The sequence below is a fragment of the Ranitomeya variabilis genome, chromosome 1 (genome assembly GCF_051348905.1).
Source record: "Ranitomeya variabilis isolate aRanVar5 chromosome 1, aRanVar5.hap1, whole genome shotgun sequence".
NCBI classification, from domain to species: domain Eukaryota; kingdom Metazoa; phylum Chordata; class Amphibia; order Anura; family Dendrobatidae; genus Ranitomeya; species Ranitomeya variabilis.
Genome location: NC_135232.1, coordinates 855236832 through 855258910, shown reverse-complemented (window position 1 = coordinate 855258910; position 22079 = coordinate 855236832). Strand labels below are relative to the sequence as shown.

The 22079-nt window shown below is 43.1% G+C and overlaps 1 protein-coding gene across 4 annotated transcripts in view; it reads left to right on the top strand.

Moving 5' to 3' along the window:
• The window catches only part of HERC3 (HECT and RLD domain containing E3 ubiquitin protein ligase 3), a 151065-nt gene that overhangs the window by 76898 nt on the left and 52088 nt on the right, over positions 1-22079 (top strand). For 2 of the 4 annotated variants that reach the window (XM_077277010.1, XM_077277018.1), the window contains 6 exons: positions 508-671; positions 1907-2020; positions 2834-2857; positions 4486-4575; positions 4925-5095; positions 8091-8234. In XM_077277010.1, coding sequence (XP_077133125.1) covers positions 508-671; positions 1907-2020; positions 2834-2857; positions 4486-4575; positions 4925-5095; positions 8091-8234 — 707 coding nt within the window. Of the gene's footprint in view, positions 1-507; positions 672-1906; positions 2021-2833; positions 2858-4485; positions 4576-4924; positions 5096-8090; positions 8235-22079 lie in introns of those variants that run through there. The other 2 variants (XR_013218498.1, XM_077277036.1) reach the window with 2 other exon arrangements.

The following is a 22079-nucleotide window of genomic DNA, read 5'->3' as shown; positions in this document are numbered from 1 at the left end:
GTCATTTACAACATTAACAATGTATAGAGTGTATTTCTGAATCATTTAATGTTAGCTTCATTGGAAAAAACTGTGCTTTTCTTTCAAAAATAAGGAAATTTCTAAGTGACCCTAAACTTTTGAACGGTAGTGTAAATGTTATTTATGAACTGTTTTGTTTGGTATGACTGCTATTTTTAAGAGCATAAAAAATTAAAAGCTCAAACATTGCACATTTTTTAAATGTGTCACATTTTTTATATTTTCATAAGTAAACACAAATTATATTGACTTCGTACTTTGTTAGTGGTAAATTTATGTGTCACAAAAAAAATTAATTTTAGAATCCCTGAGGCATGTGGAAGCATACCAGAGTGGTAAACTAGTGGAACTGCTTTATAAATCTAGGCCTATGTGATTTTCTAAATGAATATGATATTTGTTGTATTGTTCATTGCCCACTGTAAGGTAACAAGGGGGGTTATGTATGTATATTAGTCTTACATCACTACAATATTTTCTCTGCAGACAATTGGTGGTCTCAGATCTGCCCAAACTACTTCTTCAGATTAATAGATCTGTATAAAGGAGCAGTGGTCTACTTGTTGAATGGACGTAAGACTCTGCTGATCCCTGTGCTGTTTACCAGCTACATCACTGCGGCTCTCAGACTTCTGGAAAAGCTGCACAAGGTGATTATAATCCCTGTTGGTTCATCAGCCCTTTAGATTTTGCCTAGCAAGTGTGACCAACCATATACAATCATGTCTACAGACCATTGCAGTAGTGTTATGCCGCTACACTCAGTAGATGACTGTCCGCCAAACAATGCTTTGATCAAACGTTCGGCTGACAGCTATAACAATCGGCCATCTCTCCTATACATAGGAATACTCCTTAGGGTACCGTCACACATTGAAATTTTCATCGCTGCGACGGCACGATTCGTGACGTCGCAGCGTCGTATGAATATCGCTCCAGCGTCGTAGACTGCGGTCACACGTTGCAATCACGGCGCTGGAGCGATGCCGAAGTCCCCGGGTAACCAGGGTAAACATCGGGTAACTAAGCGCAGGGCCGCGCTTAGTAACCCGATGTTTACCCTGGTTACCAGCGTAAACTTAAAAAAACAAACAGTACATACTCACTCGTCGGTGTCCTTCAGGTCCCTTGCCGTCTGCTTCCTGCTCTGAGTGCAGCCGTACAGTGAGAGCAGATCGCAGCACCGCTGCGCTCTGCTCTCACTTTCCGGCCGGCACTCAGAGCAGGAAGCAGACGGCAAGGGACCTGAAGGACACCGACGGGTAAGTATGCACGGTTTGTTTTTTTACGTTTACGCTTGTAACCAGGGTAAACATCGGGTTACTAAGCGCGGCCCTGCGCTTAGTTACCCGATGTTTACCCTGGTTATAAGCGAAGACATCGCTGGATCGCTGTCACACACAACGATCCAGCGATGTCAGCGGGTGATCAAGCGATGAAAGAAAGTTCCAAACGATCTGCTACGACGTACGATTCTCAGCAGGGTGTCTGATCGCAGTAGCGTGTCAGACACAGCGATATCGTAACGATATCGCTAGAACGTCACGAATCGTAACGTCGTAGCGATGGAAATTTCAATGTGTGACGGTACCCTTAGGCCAAGCACTCGTGTGTTCTCTGAGAAAGCCACCGACAGACCATGTCCACTGGAGTCTTATCTCCAGGAGGACAAAGTGATTGTCAGTCTGCAACATGACATGCCCGATCAGCCGTCGCCCGCTTACACACTTGAGTGTTGGCTGAACCTGTCAGTATCTGTAGATTCATCCAATACTAACCTAATGTGTAATGGGGGTGATTTACACCTCACAACCCCAAAAACATACCTACTGCTTCTGCCAACTTATGTTCAGCATGATTCGTTACATATCAGGACTTTCCCTAGGTAAATGTGAAGGCTCAGCATGTGGAGCATGACAAATTCTACATTCCTGAGATTTCCAGCTTGGTGAACATACAAGAAGATTATCTCATGTGGTTTCTTAACCAGGCAGGTCTGGTATGTATGATCATTTTTACCTTGGTTTTCTGGGTTCAGTTAGTTTCTGTACTCCTTTAAGGTTTTCAAGATCTGTGCTTGCTGTCTTCATTAGAAAGCATTATTGTTTACTTCCAGTAGGTACAAATCTGTCCTGGTTGTGTGATGGACACACAGGGTGCACAGCGCTAACCACATAGTACCAGCTTGGTCCAGGTACCTCCCACTGCACCAAAGTGCTAATGCTACTACATGCCAGCGTGTAACGGACGCAATCATTGGTATCTGGCTGATTAACTGGCAAAGCTCAGTCCAACGTGATGATATAGACTAAGGGTACTGTCACACAGTGGCACTTTGATCGCTCCGACGGCACGATCCGTGACGTTGCAGCGTCGCTTGATTTATCGCTCCAGCGTCGTAGACTGCGGTCACACTTTGCAATGCACGGCGCTGGAGCGATAATTTCATGACGTAGTTGCGATGTAGAAGTCATACGGGACATTGGGAATATCGTGCACACCTTTGTTACACGCTGCGATCATGCCGCCACAGCGGGACACTTGACGACGAAATAAAGTTTCAAAACGATCTGCTACGACGTACGATTCTCAGCGGGGTCCCTGATCGCAGTAGCGTGTCAGACACAGCAATATCGTAACTATATCTAGCGACCAAAGTGCCACTGTGTGACAGTACCCTTAAGTGTCCCCAAGTCATTTTTATCATATGAGATCTAAATCTGTTTCTTTTTTGTAAAGAAAAAAACAGACAAAAATAAATAGTAAGCGCAAATAACATAATTTTTTTTCTTTTTGTTTTTTTCTTTTATAGAAAGTTGCTCCTACAATTATACAGGTAATTTTTGCATTTTTATGTTTTTACATTTCTCTTTTGTGTATTTTCTTGCATCGTAAAATTGTGGGGTTTATGTTTTCTTTTTCCTGGACTCTTCTTAATAATTTATATTTCAAGTTTTCCATGTTTTCCATTTCCAATGTACTGATTTTCCAGATTTTTATTAAGATTATCCTCATAAGGGTTTGTTCTCAATGCATGTTCTGTTCCTGCAAGGTTTAGGCAGAGTTCACTTGACCATATGCAAAATTGGCCTTTTAACGTCCAGAAAAAAATAACAAAATTTGATCAATCTTGACATCTGTGCGCAATGTGTGTGTCCACATTTAATGTCTGTGTGCATTCCGCATCTCTTTTTATGTCTTAATTTCCATTTTGTACACCAGTATGACATCTGTTTTTTTAAGTGAGCAATTTGACAAATTATGAAGGTCAAATACAGTTTCCAATCTTTATCATTACAATTTAAAAAAAAAAAAAAACATTTTACGCTAAATATACATATGCAGAACATCAATCCATCAATACATGACCTACCACATTGACCTGCATTGGTGAATGTGCTGCCCATTTTATGAATTTTGCAAATGTTTGGCTGAACGGGCTCTTATGATGAAGGTGTAAGGTCTCTTGTGATGTTTGAATTTATCATGATTCATGCAACCATTCACTAGTTTTATAATTATTGGTTTGTGTTTTTTTTTCTTATTCTTGCCGGATAAATTATTGCAACACTCTGCACTGTTCCGAAACCTGACCCAACTCTTGTGAAAGTGTGGGCAGTGCCTAAGCCACATAAACCTAGGGCCCGATTCATCAAAGCTTTTGCAGGGGAGCATGGCAACCTTTGCTCATCAAATTCATTCCGAGCGGCGGTGTTCGCTGTGCCACAAATCCAACATATGCCAATCCTCTGAAGCATATGTCTATTCATGAATCGGGAGTGTCTGACTCCAGCATATCTCATCATCAAGACTGGCATGAGCAACACTGGTCTTTATGTATCTGGCCCTGGTTAATACAATGGAAGCCTATACCAATACAATACCTCGATGAGTAGAGCTGAGTGAATCGATTAGCAGGACAGGATTCCTGTGGACTTTCCAATACCTGGTGCGACCTTATGCCTGCTTTGTGCTGCACCAGTATCAGTGTAGTGGGCCTACCAACCAGAAGACCTTCTGGAGATGTCAGCAGGTTTAAGGTGCTTTGCATGGTTTCCTTTCAGTGACCATGGAATCCTGGTGTGGTGGTTGGACCAGGGTTGTGTGATCTTTGGCACATCTCGACTGATGAGTTCTTGTTGTTAAAGAATTATTCCCAGCATATGAAATTGTGAACTTTTAAAATCAATAGTGATATCTTTCTGATGGTGGGGGTTCAACCAATGGGACCATGTGTGTTTCTGAGAGCTCCCCTAAAATACCATGCTCTTGCACTGTTCCATTAATTTTCTAGTGATTTCAGGCCAACCCTGTGTTGCAATAGGGTATTTTGGAGCCCCATTTTCAGGAGCCGTGAGGATCCTGTACTTTTTAATGTTGGATCTTCCTCTTTTATCATCCTATATTACTATGTGTTAAATATCATCCATGACATGACTTTACTTTTTTTTTCCTGTCTGTCAGGATTCAGTGACAATCTGTTCTTACCCATTTGTGTTCGATGCTCAAGCCAAAACCAAAATGTTACAGACTGATGCTGAGCTGCAGATGCAGGTACTAATGGGGCAACGTACTGTACAGTGTAAGTTCCATGCTCATTTGACGCAGCCTCCTAATTTGGTTACATTTGCCAATCACTATGTAACAATAGTCAATTGATATTATATGATGTTTTTCTTTTCTTTGGTACTTTGAATCTATAATCACTCAGATTTCATATACATAATAGAAAACAACACCAATCCTCTCTTATCTAGAACAACTAATGAAGTTCTATCACTTTTACAGGAACTAAAGAGAGAACGTTGCTCCCCATTTGGTTGTTAGGAATCATTTTTGTACTTTCCCATTGCACTAGGTAATCATAAATCTGCCAGGGTGCAATTTTTTTTTCTTCTTCTAGGTGGCAATAAATGGTGCTAACCTGCAAAATGTTTTCATGCTGCTGTCTCTGGAGCCCATGCTGGCCAAAAATCCCTATTTGGTTCTGCATGTGCGGAGAACAAGCCTGGTGTCTGATGCCTTGAGAGAGCTCAGTATTCACTCTGACATTGACTTGAAAAAGCCTCTTAAGGTATGGAAAGCTGGAGATGAAAATAACAAGAATTTACTTTTTATCTCTTTAACCCCTTTTCGAGACATATTGTGCTTCATGTTATGGTAAATTTTGGTCGACATGATTTGTATATACCTTATACACTCGAGTATAAGCCGAGATTTTCAGCCCATTTTTTTTAGGCTGAAAGTGCCTCTCTCGGCTTATACTCAAGTCATTGTCCCAGGGGATCAGCGGGGGAGGGGGAGTGACAAGAGTGGCGGCTGTCACATCATGCTCACCGCCTCCTGAATGCGGTCTCTGCACCTCCCTGCTTCTCAGATGGTCTCCGGCGCCGTATGGTCTCCGGTGCCGTCAGCTCTTCCTGTGTTCAGCGGTCACATAGTACTGCTCATTAAAGTAATGAATATGGAAGCGACTCCACTCCCATAGGCGTGGAGAGCATATTCATTACTTTAATGAGCGGTACCACGTGATCGCTGAACACAGGAACAAACTGTTGACGCCAGAGAGACCATCAGAGAAGCAGAGACCGCGCCAGGATGGGGTGAGTATGACGGGGAGGGTGAGTCATGCGATATTCACCTGTCCCCGTTCCCCCGCTGGGCTCTGTCTTCCGCGTCCTCTGGCTGTGACGTTCAGGTCAGAGCGCGCGATGACGTGTTTAGTTCGCGTTCTCTGCCTGAACAGTCACTGCGAAGACCCGGAAGACACAGCGGCAGTGGAACGGGGACAGGTGAATATCGCAAGTGCCAGGGGCCTGAGCCAGCGACGACTCTGGCACCTGGCCCCCATAGCGCGCTGGTGTCCCCGCCTGCTCAGGACACCGGCACCTCTCCCCCAGCGACGAGAGGTGAGTATGTAATTTTTTTTTTCTTTAATTGCAGCAGCAGCATATGGGGCATATTATTCTATGGAGCATCTTATGGGGCCATCAACCTTTATGGAGCATCTTATGGGGCCATGAACCTTTATGGAGCAGCATATGGGGCATATTATTCTATGGAGCATCTTATGGGGCCATCAACCTTTATGGAGCATCTTATGGGGCCATCAACCTTTATGGAGCATTATATGGAGCATCTTATGGGGCCATCATTAACCTTTTATGCAGCATTATATGGTGCATATTTTGTATGGAGCATCTTATGGGGCCCATCATGAACTGTATGGAGCATTATATGGAGCTCCTGATTCAATATAGATATTCAAAAACATTTATCCTACTGATGTCTCAATTAATTTTACTTTTATTGGTACCTATTTTTATTTTTAAAATTTACCAGTAGCTGCTGCATTTCCCACTCTAGGCTTATACCCGAGTCAATAAGTTTTCCCAGTTTTTTGTGGCAAAATTAGGGGTCTCTGCTTATACTCGGGTCGGCTTATTCTCGAGTATATACAGTAATTATGATAATATCAAAAATTTGACAAGTAATAAGAACATTTAGCAATTTTCAAGTTTTCAATTTTTATGCCTTTAAATCAGATAGTTTTGCCACACAAAATTTTGAATAAATAACATTTCCCACATGTCTACTTTACATCAGCACAGTTTTTGAAACATAATTTTTTTGTTAGGATGCTAGAAGGGTTCAAAGTTGACCAGAAAGTTCTCAATTTTCCCCCAAAAAATTTAAAAAACATTTTTTTTTAGGGATCACATCACATTTGAAGTGACTTTGACTATTGTGACAGAAAATACCCAAAACTGCACCCCTAAAAGTGCTCAAAACCATATTCAAGAAGTTTATTAACCGTTCAGGTGCAGGAATGAATGCAGTGTTGAAAGAAAAATGAATATTTTTACTTTTTACACAAAAATTTAGCTGTAGCCCCAAATTTTTTAATTTCACAAGAGTAACAGGAGAAAATTAACCCCAAAATGTGTTGTGCAGTTTCTCTGGAGTATGCTGATACCCCAATATGTGGGTGTAAAAACTACTGTTTGAGTGCACGGTAAGGCCCAGAAGGGAAGGAGCACAGTTTGACGTTTTGAACACAAAAATATCTGGAATCGAGAGCAGACACCATGTCTTGATTGGAGAGCCCTGATGTGCCTAAACAGTAGTAACACCCCACAAGTGACCCTATTTTGGAAACTAAACCACACAAGGAATGTATCTCTAGATGTCCGGTGAACACCTTAATTTCCAGGTGCTTCACAGAAGTTTATAAGGTAGAGCCCCGAAAAAAAAAAAAAAAAAAAATCATTTTTTTCCCCACAAAAATGTTGTTTTAGCCCCAAAATTTTTTTCACAAGGGTAACAGGAGAAAAAAGTCCACAAAATTTGATGTACAATGTCTCTTGAATTCGCCCATACCCCATATGTGGTTGAAAACTTTTTTTTGAGGCAAAATGCAAAGCTCAGAAGGGAAGACTTGCCATATTGGAGTTCAGATATTTCTGCAATTGTTTGCAGGTGCTATGTCACATTGGCAGAGCCACTGAGGTGCCAGAACAGCAGAAACCGTCCCCCCATTTTACAAACTACACCTCTCAATAAATTCATCTAGGGGTCCAGTGTTGACACCACATGTGCCTCACATTTGTTGGCTGTCACAGCAGGATCTCTTGCGCGGTTCTGCTGTGATTTGGTCAGTGAGATTGACTGACAACAGTCCTCTGAGTGTGGGTACCGATGGCATGGGTCCCGTTCCTCTTCCCTTACCGCTCAACTGTCAATGACAGCTGTCGACACTGAGCTGTCCCTACGCAGTTACACTTTAAATGCATGATGGACATAGTATGTCATGATATGTCATTGGTCGTTAAGGGGTTAATAATCAGTATTCCATTTTACTTTTATCAGGCATTTTGGATATTTTTTTGTGCATTTGTCCTGAATCGTTTAACCCCTTCCATGATATACCATATTTTCTGCTCTGACCCCCAGTGAAACACTTGCTTTTTCTATTCCTGTACATAATTACCTGAGGCTGTTCTAAGAGTCTTTACTCAAGCATTCTTTTTTTTTTTTTTAAATGGAATTAATGCAATCATTTATTCCAGGTGATATTTGACGGGGAGGAGGCTGTAGATGATGGTGGAGTAACTAAAGAATTCTTTCTCCTGCTTCTTAAAGAACTTCTGAACCCGATCTACGGAATGTTCACAGTCTATCCCGATTCCAACCTGATCTGGTTCTCTGATATAGTAAGTGCCAGCACATGTTACGGTACATCTAATCCACTGTCCTATCTAAAGAAAAATCTCAAAAGTTGTACGAGCATGCAAACTACAAAATCCAAACTAAAGGCTCTTGTAATCAACACCTTCTTTATGGCAGTAGGAGTCCTTATTGCTTGGTCAATCAAAAAGTCACAGTAATTTGTCCACGCCAAAAGCTTAACCCCTTTTCTTCCTTTGACATACTTGGATGTCAAAAGTAGTGTCCCTGCCTGTGATGCAGGCTTCCACACTGAGCCTGCATCTTTCCTTCCACTATATGGCTGATTTAATCAGCTATCAAGTGCTTTTAAAGGCTGCGGATGCAGCGGTTGTCTGGCCGCTGCTATTAACTTGTTAAATGCCACTGTCAATTACATTTAACGCTCGACGGTGGGGAGCACGTCGTTCCACACTCTTATTGTTGTGCCCATGACGCTATTCGTATAACAAAATGTGTAATTTCAATAATTTTCTGGGAGAAGTGCTTCATTTTCTGAAACAATTTCAAGGGTGTCAACACTTTCCGCCATGGACTATAAGACGCAGCCAGGTTTTAGAAGTGGAAAATAGGGAAAAAAATATTTGAAGCAAAAAAAATGTGGTAAAATATTTAGTAACATAAATAACATTCTTTTATATGTGATGTTATATATAATAGTATGTTATTATGTTGGAAGCTGCGGGTAGAAGATGGAGCTGCGGGACCAGTGTGGTGTCTGTAAAGTACTATATGAAGACGCTGGAGGGTGAGTATAAGAATGGGGGCACAGGGCTTATATTTAACGCACCAGTTCCAGCACTGAAAAATAACACTGGAGTGCTGCTTTAAGAACCCATGGGAGAACTATAACTCCCAGCATGTCCTGCAGATGCTATGGCATGCTGGGAGTTATAGTTCTCACAGGAGTGGCAGAGTGCTTTATTGTGTGTTGTAAAGACTAACCTTTTAATTGTGGCAGCCAGCCAGCCACACTGTGGTGATGTAAAAAGCTGGAGCATCCCATGACTGCACACACAGAGCTCTCCCTCTTGTTGCCTCTCCACAGCACAGGTCATAACAGGAAGCCTGCAGATTCTAGTGTGGTGTCTGAAGGACCTGTGATGACATCAGAAGAAGGAGGGCTCTGTGCTGCCATGTGATGTTCAAGCCCGCCCACTTCATGACATCACACAGGTCCTTATGCCTCAGCATCCAGCACAGCCCAGGCTGGTATGTGGCGATCTTGGCTCCCTTGGCCCCTGCTGCTGCCTCCTCCTCCTCCACCAGACACACATATCTCCCCAGCTGCTGCAGGAATCCAGCGCTGGGGAAACCATGTGTGTCCCTGTGTAAGTGAAAGACTATTCATTTGCTGCTCCCCCCTCACTGCTCTGTGCTGACAGGTGGGTAGGGAAGCGGCTAATGAATATTCACTGCATTTTAATAATCGGGACCATGTGGTTTCCCCAGCCTGGGATTCCGGGCAGTGGGGACATTTTTCTGCCTCCTGCAAGTGGGATAACAGTGCGATCCCACTAGCTGCTGCCCCCTCCCCAGGTTACATCCCTACCATAAGACGCACCCACGCTTTCCTCCCAAATTTGGAGGAAAAAAAGTGTGTCTTATGGTCGGAAAAATACGGTATATAGCACAGCCACATAGTATATAGCACAGCCACATAGTATATAGCAGCCACAAATTATATAGCACAGCCCACGTAACACACAGCCACGTAGTATATAGCAGCCACGTAGTATATAGCACAGCCCACATAATATATAGCACAGCCCACGCAGTATATAACACAGAACACGAAGTATATAACACAGCCCACGTAGTGTATAACACAGCACACGCAGTATATAAGACAGCCCACGTAGTATATAGCAATGTGGGCACCATATCCCTGTAAAAAAAAAAAAAAGAATTAAAATAAAAAATAGTTATATACTCACCCTCCGGCGTCCAGCGAAGCTGTCCCGACGTGCGTTATGTGTCTGCCAGCTATCGTTCCCAGAGATGCATTGCAAAATTACCCAGATGACTTAGCAGTCTCGCGAGACCGCTAAGTCATCTGGGTAATTTTGCAATGCATCTCTGGGAACGGAAGCTGGCGGCCACATCGCGCGCATTGGTGGATGTCGGAAGGTGAGAATAGCACTTTTTTTTTTTTTCCAAATTTTTTATTGGAGTTTTAAATTTTAGCCGGAAAGGGTAGACAAGGAGGGGGAGGAAGGGAAGGCATATGAGAGTAGAAAAAAAAACAAAAAAAAAACCCCTATGAAAATAGGGGAGACAAGCAATCATATAATACTGTAAGAAATTACAAGAAAGCTGTGGCTTATAAACAATACCTAAAAAGGATTGAGTAAAATAAGCATTGACATAGGTAAACCTACGTGTAACACTCAAACCAGCATCTGAAGCAACAAGCGGTAACATATGCATTAGTATAGGTGATATTAGACGATTAAATCAACTGTGAAGCTGCGTGGAGTAATGTCTACATGTGACTTTGTTTAAATCAGCAGCTGAAGCTATATGAAGTGATTTATGCAGTAGTATAGAAAAAACGACGTAGTAAACCCTATAGAACACTGAAGTAACCATTATTTGACATCAGTGTAGGGAGTATATGATGGCCTGTTGAGTCCCGGTAAGCTACATTCTTTAGCACCTGGAACAAATTATAGTAAAATATGCAATGGTATAGATAAAGCTACAAATAAGATTTTCTGGTAGTATAAAGAAAATATGACGGCCTGTCTTGTCCGGGTCCACCTCAGGTGACCCTTGGACTCTGAACCGAACATTGCCCCCGATAATCACAGGCTAAATGTGGACTTCAACGAAAGTTCGATTTGGGTTTGGTAATGAGTTCACGCGATGTTCCGGGAAGAAGTGGGGCCAGAAGAAGACCCGGGAGGACTTATACCCGCACGGTTTAAGAAGACCACTGCCTCCACCGGAGAAGAAAAGGTGTACGATTTTGATGCAAAGAAGAACCTCAGATTAGAGAACTGGTACCAATTATACTGTATTCCAGCCTGTTGCAGTCTATGGGTAGTGTGCTGAAACATTCTTCGTTTTTGTAAGGTGTCCATACACAGATCCCTGTAGAAGGTCAAGTGACCGTACGAAGAAGAGAGGAACCTTGTTTCCCTTGCAATGTCAAGCAGTGAGTCTCTTAGCCAGTTGGGATAAAATTAAACAATAACATCTGCAGCTATATTCGATGGTAGAGAAGATGGTCTGCGTATCCTAAATGTTTTTACAACCAGATTTTTCCCTTGAGTATCAGGGAACAGGTGAGAGATCATAGATGAAACGTAATCTCCCAAATGAGACTTTTTTACCGATTCCGGGATCCCTCGAATTTTCAGGTTATTCTTTCTTTTAAAGTTCTCGAAGTTAGCTAAACTATTCTTGAATGATGCTATGTCATTCTTTAAGTTAGCCAGTGGATCCGAAAGCACAGAAACGCCCCCTACATCTTTGGGATACGACATCTCCTGATGTTTGCTTGGAGGATTCTTTTATTTTTTTAAATACAGGAAGGTTTGTCAGAAGCCATATTAAAATCAGAGAGTGGGGCAGCAATTATTTGTGAAAAGGTGTCCTTGAAAAGCTTTTTAATGAGTTTTTCAGATGTTTTAGCTCCGTTTAGGTCCATAGAGATTAGAAGAGCTTTGCATATATTGACCATAAATCTTTCTGAGGGGTGTTCATCAGAAGCTGAGATATTATCTATTAGTGAGTTATTTAAAGAGTACTGCCCTCGTGACAATTTATTATTTAATTTGCCCATGACTTCTTTTTGTGGATACATTTTGGCGGTCGCAGAACCATCATGGCTTGAAGTGTCATCTAGAGCAGAACCAGAGTATGGTGTTGCTACCGACGACAATGATGATGATGATGTATCATCAGGGTCTATGCCCTCTGAGGAAAAGCCGTCACCGTAATCACAAGAATCCATCTCTCCAGTAAATTCCTCAGAATGAATACTCTCCGGTTGCTCCAGTGAGTTGAGGGACCCAAAAAACCCTCTTTTATATGGTTTATTAGTTTATTAAGGGAGTTATCCCTATTAGCTGAGAGTGGACTTTCCTCCTCATCCCGTGGAGACAAGTGGGGCCCAGAGAGTTTTACTTTTATTAAAATATCCTGATTGTCTGCGGTGGATTTGTAGGGAGAACCAATCGCTGTGGAATCCTGCTTCCTAGTTTGTGAGGTAGAGGTCTGGTGCTCCTTTTCCCCAGCTCTATCCTCTGATGTGGGCTGTTTAGTAGATAGACTATGGGGAAACTGTGAAGGGCTATTTGCATTTCTTGTGCTGTGACTAGCTCCATTAATAACATCAGCTCTCTTATTATGTTTTGCCACTGTAAGGGGCTTTATTTGACCCTCCCAACACCTCCAGTCCGTCTCGGTGCTCTGATCTAGTTACGGTCCAGGACCGCTCTGCCCCTGCACCCTGGGAGTAAATATCAGTGCATCATTCCTCAGAGTTGCTCCTAACTCGCGCTTGTCAGGAGGGGATCTGCTGAGCCCTGTCCTGCAGCTTTGCGGCTCCAGCGCTCACCGCTGCTTCCTGCTGCAGAGACACGGCGAAACCCCCGGCTCTGCTTTGCGGCCGCACGGCTGTTCCACTCACTGCTGTCCCCCAGCCTCTCCTCTTACTGCCGCCTGCTGCTTCTTCTGGGTCCCCGCCGGCCGGCGCTGCGTCTCCGACGAGTGCAGACTTCCCACCGGTGTTGGGTTTGCTGGGCTGCTGCGCTTTAGGGAGGCCACGTTTGGGCGGGAGTGCTCCGCCGCGCTCATGCTGCAGAGACGCGGCGAGACTCCCGGCTCTGCTTTGCAGCCGCACGGCTTCTCCTCTCGCCGCTGTCCTCCAGCCTCTCCTCTCACTGCTGCCCGTCGCTGCAGATGTCACAGGTGCCCCTATAAATGTAAGCGTCTTGCCGAGTCTATTCAAAAGGGGTGCCTGTGTCTTGGAAGCAGAGATTTTTACCGGTGTCTGATGACAGCCGGGCGCCACCACCACACTTCCGGCCTGAGTCCCGGGTCTATGCAGGCCTCCATCTTGATCCCTCCTGGTTCTCTTGCTCCAGGAGAGGGATTCTGCTCACTGTGCCTGGTTTATTCTTGCTGCGGGTCAGGCGGCCTCGACCAATCAGCGAATGAATAAACGGGACAGATCGAGGCAACCTTTTTGACATCATCGTCGCCATGGCAACCATTATGACATCTACGTCGATACTGTGCCCATCGCTGATTGGTCGAGGCCTGGCGGCCTCGACCAATCAGACGCGGGATTTCTACGTCGATACTGTGCCCGTCGCTGATTGGACGAGGCCCAGGCGACCTCGACCAATCAGCGAATGAATAAACGGGACAGACAGACAGACAGAAAAACCCTTAAACAATTATATATATAGATATATATATCTACTATGTAATTGTCTAAGAGTCACTTCCGTCTGTCTTTCTTTCTGTCTGTCGCGGATATTCATTGGTCGCGGCCTCTGTCATGGAAATCCAAGTCACTGATTGGTCGTGGCGAAACGTCCACGACCATTGCCACGACCAATCAGCGAATGAATAAACGGGACAGACAGACAGACAGACAGAAAAACCCTTAAACAATTATATATATAGATATATATATCTACTATGTAATTGTCTAAGAGTCACTTCCGTCTGTCTTTCTTTCTGTCTGTCGCGGATATTCATTGGTCGCGGCCTCTGTCATGGAAATCCAAGTCACTGATTGGTCGTGGCGAAACGTCCACGACCATTGCCACGACCAATCAGCGACGGACACAGTCCGGCGGCAAAATGGCCGCTGTTTCCTCCCCGCAGTATGTGCCCGCTCCATACTCCCCTCCAGTCAGCCCTCACACAGGGTTAATGCCAGCGTTACCGGAGCGCGGTGTCACACATTCCGGTTACGCAGCTATTAACCCTGTGTGACCAACTTTTTACTATTGATGCTGCGTATGCAGCATCAATAGTAAAAAGATCTAATGGTACAAATAAGAATAATAAAAAAAAAAAGGTTATTCTCAACCTCCGACGTCGCCCGCTGTCCTCGGCAGTGTAAGCGACAGGTTCCGGTGCCAAGGATGCTATGCGATAAGGACCTTCCATGACGTCACGGTCATGTGACGGCGACGTCATCACAGGTCCTGCGCTCATACCAACCCTGGGACCGGAAGCTGCCGTGTGCACCGCACACTGGCGCCAGGACTTCAAGGGGCCTTCGGAAGGTGAGTATATGTTTATTTTTTATTTTAAGTCTTTTTTAACCACGCATATAGTGCCCACATTGCTATATACTACGTGGGCTGTGTTACATATTGCGTGGGCTCTGTTATATACTACATCTCTGTGCTATATACTAACGTGGGCTGTGTTATATACTGCGTGGCCACTGTTATATACTGCGTGGCCTGTATTAACGCCGCGGGTATTCTACAATATGTATGTATATAGCACAGGCCACGTAGTATTTGTCTGCTATATACTACATGGCTCCTATATACTACGTGGCCTGTGCTACATACTATGTGGCTGCTATATACATACATACATATTCTAGAATACCCGATGCGTTAGAATCTGGCCACCATCTAGTGTGTGTATGTATGTATATATATATATATATATATATATATATATATATGTATATATATGTATATATATATATATATATATATATATATATATATATATATATATATATATATATATATATATATATATATATATATATATATATATATATATATATATATATGTGTGGGTATATATATCTATATTTATGCTGCTTTTTACTCTTTTTTTTTTTTTTTTTTTTTTTTTTTTTTCTTTCTTGCTCTCTCTTTCTCTCTCTATATCTATTTATACACACACATATACCCCTGGCCAGTGGCGTAACTTGAAACTCATGGGCCCAGATGCGAAAGCTCCAACGGGGCCCCCAAATATTTTAAATCTTTAATTGCAATAGTCTTTTTCTATAGGCCAAAGGGACTTTTAGGGTCCCCTAGGCTCCAGGGCCTGGGTGCGATTGCAACCCCTGCACCTGTTGAAGTTACACCGCTGCCCCTGGCCGAAAGTGTTGGCACCCTTGAAATTGCTCCAGTAAATGAAGTATGTATCCCAGAAAATTATTGCAATTACACATGTTTTGTTACACGCTTGTCTATTTCCTTTGTGTATTGCAACAACACAAAAAAAAAAACAGAGAAAAGATGGCAAATTAGACATCATTTCACACGCAACTCCAAAAATGGTCTGGACAAAATTGTTTGCACACTCAACTTAATATTTGGTCATGGTCACACCTCTTTGGAATAAATAACTGCGGTCAATCAGTCACTATAACCCACAAGTTTCTTACACCTCTCAACTGGAATTCCGACCACTCGTCTTTTGCAAGCTGCTTTAGGTCTCTCATATTTAACCCCTTCATGACCTTGGGATTTTCCATTTTTCCGTGTTCGTTTTTCGTTCCCCTCCTTCCCAGAGCCATAACTTTTTTATTTTTCTGTCAATATGGCCATGTGGGGGCTTATTTTTTGCGAAACAAGTTGTACTTTTGAACGACATCATTGGTTTTAGCATGTCGTGTACTAGAAAACAGGAAAAAAATTCCAAGTGCGGTGAAATTGCAAAAAAATGCAATCCCACACTTTTTTTTTTTTTTGTTTGGCTTTTTTGCTAGGTTCAATAAATTCTAAAACTGACCTACCATTATCATTCTCCAGGTCATTACGAGTTCATAGACACCAGACATGTCTAGATTCTCTTTTATCTAAGTGGTGAAAAAAAATTCCAAACTTTGCTAAAAAAAAAAAGTTGTGCCATATTCCGATCCGATACCCGTAGCGTCTCCATTTTTCGTTATCTGGGGTCGGTTAAGGGCTTATTTTTTGCGTGCCGAGCTGGCGTTTTTAATGATACCATTTCGGAGCAGATACGTTCTTTTGATTGCCCGTTATTGCATTTTAATGCAATGTCGCGGCGACCAAAAAAAGTAATTCTGGCGTTTCGAATTTTTTTCTCGCTACGCTGTTTAGCGATCAGGTTAATGCTTTTTTTTTATTGATAGATCGGGCGATTCTGAACGCGGCGATACCAAATATGTGTAGGTTTGATTTTTTTTTTTTATTATTGATTTATTTTGAATGGGGCGAAAGGGGGTGATTTAAAAAAAAAAAAAATATATATATCTAATATATAAAGCTGAATGTGTGTGTGTGTGTATGTATGTATGTATGTATGTATGTCCGGGATTGGCATCTGAACCGTAGCAGCTACAGCCACAAAATTTTGCACAGTCACACGTCTGGACCCCGAGAGCGTCATAGGCTATGTTGTGAGGTGAAATTTTAACCCCGCGCTTTCCAATTCACCAAACAATTTTGCCCCTATCTACATAATGGGGAAAAAGTGAAAGGAAAAGTGTTGGAGGCGTCGCAGCTACAGGCACAAAATTTTGCACAGTCACACGTCTGGACCCTGAGAGCGTCAAAGCTATATTGTGAGGTGAAATTTTAACCCCGCGCTTTCCAAGTCACCAAACAATTTTGCCCCTATCTACATAATGGGGAAAAAATGAAAGGAAAAGTGTTGGAGGCAAATTAACAGCTGCCAGATGTGAACAAGGGGGACTTAAAGAATGACAGCGATGGCACCAAAGAGTATATACTGTACAGTTGCTAAGGTGGGGCCCCAACATGGGATAATCACACCACCACGGGGATATGAACACACACACAAAATGCGCCACACACTACCACGTGCTCGAACACATATACCACCCTCAGTGCACATTTCACCACACATACACCAACCTCGCCACATAAAAGTAGAAACACAAAAGTCGCCGCTCAAAACTCGCCACGCGCAAAACTCTCCACATGCAAAACTCGCCACACGTGCAAAACTCGCCACACGCAAAACTTGCACACGCAGAAAAATTGCCACACGCAGAAAAATTGCCACATGCACAAAAGTTGCAACACATGCAAAAGTTGCCTCACACAAAACTTGCACATACTCAAAAGGCACCACACATAAAACTCGCCACGCGCAAAACTCGCCATGCGCAAAACTTGCTGCACACAACTTGCTACACTAACCTGTCACATGCAACTCGACACACAAAAAGTTGCTACACGCATGTCGCCACACAAAACTCATCTCACAAAAGTCCCTACATGCATGTCGCCACACGCAACTCAACACACACAACTTGACACACGAAACTCGCCCTAAAACACACACAAGTCTGGTATCCTTCAAAAATAAAAATCTGATTAATAAGCAGACAAACTACAAGAGCAACAAATGTACCATATAGGAATCCGGCAGCTGTCAGTCACATGACCAGTCTATTATGTGTATGTGTGAGCTAATATATACTGCCAGGGGGTGGGCTTACTGTTGGCTGGGGATTTATCAGGCTGCCATTTTAGCTTACAAATACTGAGGTAAAAATACTGACCAAATAACGTGTGAACGAGGGCTAATACAGGAGGAGATGGCATACAGCTATATACTATATACAGGAGATGACACACAGGTATATACTATTTACAGGGGAGATGACACACAGGTATATACTATATACAGGAGGAGATGACACACAGATATATACTATATACAGGAGAGATGACACACAGGTATATACTATATAGAGGAGGAGATGACATACAGGTACATACTACATACAGGAGGAGATGACATACAGGTATATACTATATACAGGAGGAGATGACACACAGGTATATACTATATACAGGAGCAGATTACCTACAGGTATATAGTATATACAGGAGGAGATGACACAGGTATATGCTATGTATAGGAGGAGATGACATACAGGTATATACTATATACAGGAGATGACACACAGATATATACTATATATAGGTGAGATGACACACAGGTATATACTATATACAGGAGATTACATACAGGTATATCTAATATATAAAGCTGAATGTGTGTATGTATGTATGTGTGTATGTCCGGGATTGGCATCTGTACCGTCGCAGCTACAGCCACAAAATTTTGCACAGTCACACGTCTGGACCCCGAGAGCGTCATAGGCTATGTTGTGAGGTGAAATTTTAACCCCGCGCGTTCCAATTCACCAAACAATTTTGCTCCTATCTACATAATGGGGAAAAAGTGAAGGGAAAAGTGTTGGAGGAAAATTGACAGCTGCCAGATGTGAACAATGAGGACTTAAAGAATGAGAGCGATGGCGACAAAGAGTATATACCGTACAGTTGCTAAGGTGGGGCCCCGACATGGGATACTCACCACACACGGGGATATGAACACAAACACAAAATGCGCCACACACTACCACGTGCTTGAACACATATACCACCCTCAGCACACATTTCACCACACACACACACCAACCTCGCCACATAAAAGTCGAAACACAAAAGTCACCACTCAAAACTCGCTACATGCAAAACTCGCCATATGCAAAACTAGGCTCACGCAAAACTCGCCACACGTGCAAAACTCACCTCATGGAAAACTCACCTCATGCAAAACTTGCACACACAGAAAAATTGCCACATGTACAAAAGTTGCACCACATGCAAAAGTTGCCTCACACAAAACTTGCACATACTCAAAATGCACCACACATAAAACTCGCCACGCGCAAAACTCGCCATGCACAAATCTTGCTGCACACAACTTGCTACACTAACCTGTCACATGCAACTCAACACACAAAATGTTGCTACACGCATGTCGCCACACAAAACTCATCTCACAAAAGTCGCTACATGCATGTCGCCACACGCAACTCAACACACACAACTTGACACATAAAACTCGCCCTAAAACACACACAAGTCTGGTATTGTCCTTCAAAAATAAAAATCTGATTAATAAGCAAACTACAAGAGCAACAAATGTACCATATAGGAAATACGGCAGCTGTCAGTCACATGACCTGTCTATTATGTGTATGTGTGAGCTAATATATACTGCCAGGGGGGAGGGCTTCCTGTTGGCTGGGGATTTATCAGGCTGCCAATAGCAACCAATCACAGCTCAGCTTCTATTTTGCTACAGTTAATTAACCTGAGCTCTGATTGGTTAATATAGGCAACAAAGACATTCTCAGTATAACAAAGCTAATATATGTTGTGAAATGCTTCTATTTGCTTAGTTTTTGCCTTTTAATAATTACATTTCTATCTATTTGTTTTGTGGTTTTTGTGTGCAGAATAAATTTTTGTTAACACATTCTATTTTGCTAACAGCAGTCATTAACCCGGGCGAAGCCGGGTAGTACAGCTAGTATATATATATATATATATATATATATATATATATATATATATATATATATATATATATATATATATATATATATATATTTATTTTTTCACTTTTTTTTTTCTTACTTTTGCCATATTTCAATAGCCTAGAGGCTGGCACAACGTGATCGGCTCTGCTACATAGCAGCGATCATCAGATAGCTGCTATGCAGCAGAATTGCAGGTGTGCTATGAGCGCCGACCACAGGGTGGCGCTCACAGCTATCCGGGATCAGTAACCATAGAGGTCTCAAGGACCTCTATGGTTACTCTGCAGAAGCATCGCTGACACCTGATCATGTGACAGGGGTCGGCGATGCGATCATTTTCGGCCGCGCGGCCGGAAGCGCCGGTGAAATGCAGCTGTCAGCGTTTGACAGCGGCATTTAACTAGTTAATAGCGGCGGGTGAATCGCGATTTCACCCGCCGCTATTGCGGGTACATGTCAGCTGTTCAAAACAGCTGACATGTCCCAGCTTTGATGCGGGCTCACCGCTGGAGCCCTGCATCAAAGCCCGGTATCTGACCTCGGACGTACTATCCCATCCGAGGTCAAAAAGGGGTTAAAGGGTGCCTTCTCCCAACAGCAATTTTAACATCTCTCCACAGGTGTTCAATGGGATTTAGATCCGGACTTATTGCTGGCCACTTCAGAACTCTCCAGCGCTTTGATTGCATCCATTTCAGAGTGCTTCTTGAAGTATGTTTGGGGTCATTGTCTTGCTGAAACAACCATGACCTGTTTAAAAAGCCCCAAACAAGCGGAGCAGGGACTCAAGCATTCAAAAAATACAAGTAACGAGTAGTGACGAGCACGCTCGCTCATCACTAATGTGCTTTACCAAAAAGCTCTACCTTGGTCTCATCTGTCCACAAGACTCTTTCCAAGAAGAATTTTGGCTTACTCATGTACATTTTGGCAAACTGTAGTCTAGCTTTTTTATGTCTCCGTCAGCAGTGGGGTCCTCCTGGGTTTCCTGCCATTGCGTTTAATTTCATTCAAACGTCGATGGATAGTTTGCACTGACAACTAATGCACCCTGAGCCTACAGGACAGCTTTAATTTCTTTGAAAGTTGATTGGGGCTGCTTATCTATCATCCGGACTATCCTGCGATGCAACCTTACAATAATTTTTCTCTGCTATCCATGTCTAGTGAGATTTCCTACAGTGCTATGGGTTGTAAAGTTCTTGATTGTTGCACATCATGGACAAAGGAACATAAAGATATCTAGAGATGAACTTGCAACCTGGAGATAGTTGTTAATTTTGGTTCTCAAGACATCAAACAGTTCTCTTCTTTTCTTTTTGTTTTCCAAGCTTTGTGTGGCACACACAGACATACAATGCACAGATGGAGTCAATTTCTCCCCTTTTTATTTGGTTTTAGGTGTGATTTTCATATTGGCCACAATTGTGACTTACCACAGGTAAGTTTAAACGAGCATCACATGCTTGAAACAAAAATGTTTACCCACAATTTTTGAAAGGTGTCAATAATTTTGTCCTGCTCATTTTCGTTTGTTTTTTTGTGAAATTATGTCCAATTTACCCGTTTTTTTTATGTGTTGCTCCAATACACACAAAGGAAATAAACATGTATGTAGCAAAACGTGTAAGTACAATAATTTTCTGGGAGAAATACTTCATTTTCTGGGACTATTATATATATTCTCTAACTGGGTCACTGTGACCAGTGGGGTACCGCAAGGGTCGGTGTTTGGACCTATTCTCTTCCACATATTTATTGACGATCTGGTAGAAGGTACAGTAAAATATCAATATTTGCAGATGATACAAAACTATGTAAAGCGGTCAATACAAGAGAAGATAGTATTCTGCTACAGATGGATCAGGATAAGTTGGAAACTTGGGCCGAGAGGTGGCAGATGCGGTTTAACAATGATAAATGTAAGGTTAGGGTCGCCTCTCCGTATCCTCTCCTGCGACGTGGGATGCCACGTCTGAGCTGATTCTTCGGGGCGACGGGTCCCATCAAGGGCACCAATCTCCTGCACCTTACGGACGAGCACATGGAGTGTCGCCTCCACGTATCCTCTTCCGCAGTCATGCCTAATGCCGGACATTATCCGTGTCCCATCCTAGGGGATTAACCCTTTGGATATTCAGAGGCCCACCTCGTGGCGTCCGAGCAGCCCCCACTGCACCATCACTGTTAAAGCGGGATGGTACAAGGAGGCGGATGTCCCTCTCCACCTCCCCTTTAAAGGGATGGTGTATCATGGATGATCCCTTTATCCCTGCACCGTCCAGCAGCGGCAGCAGGAGGACATGTACCCGCCAAATATCGCTGGCCTACCTGCCACTCGGCAGCTTCTCCGAGTAAGTGCCGGGGCGGAAGGGCTCTGGGCAGGCGGTCTGTGGCGGTGCTGGATAGAGGGGGGCTTCTCCTGGCGGCGGCGGCGCTCCCTGGCCCTTCCAGTACTGGTGCCGATAAATTTATTCCCTGCTTCGGTTCTCTG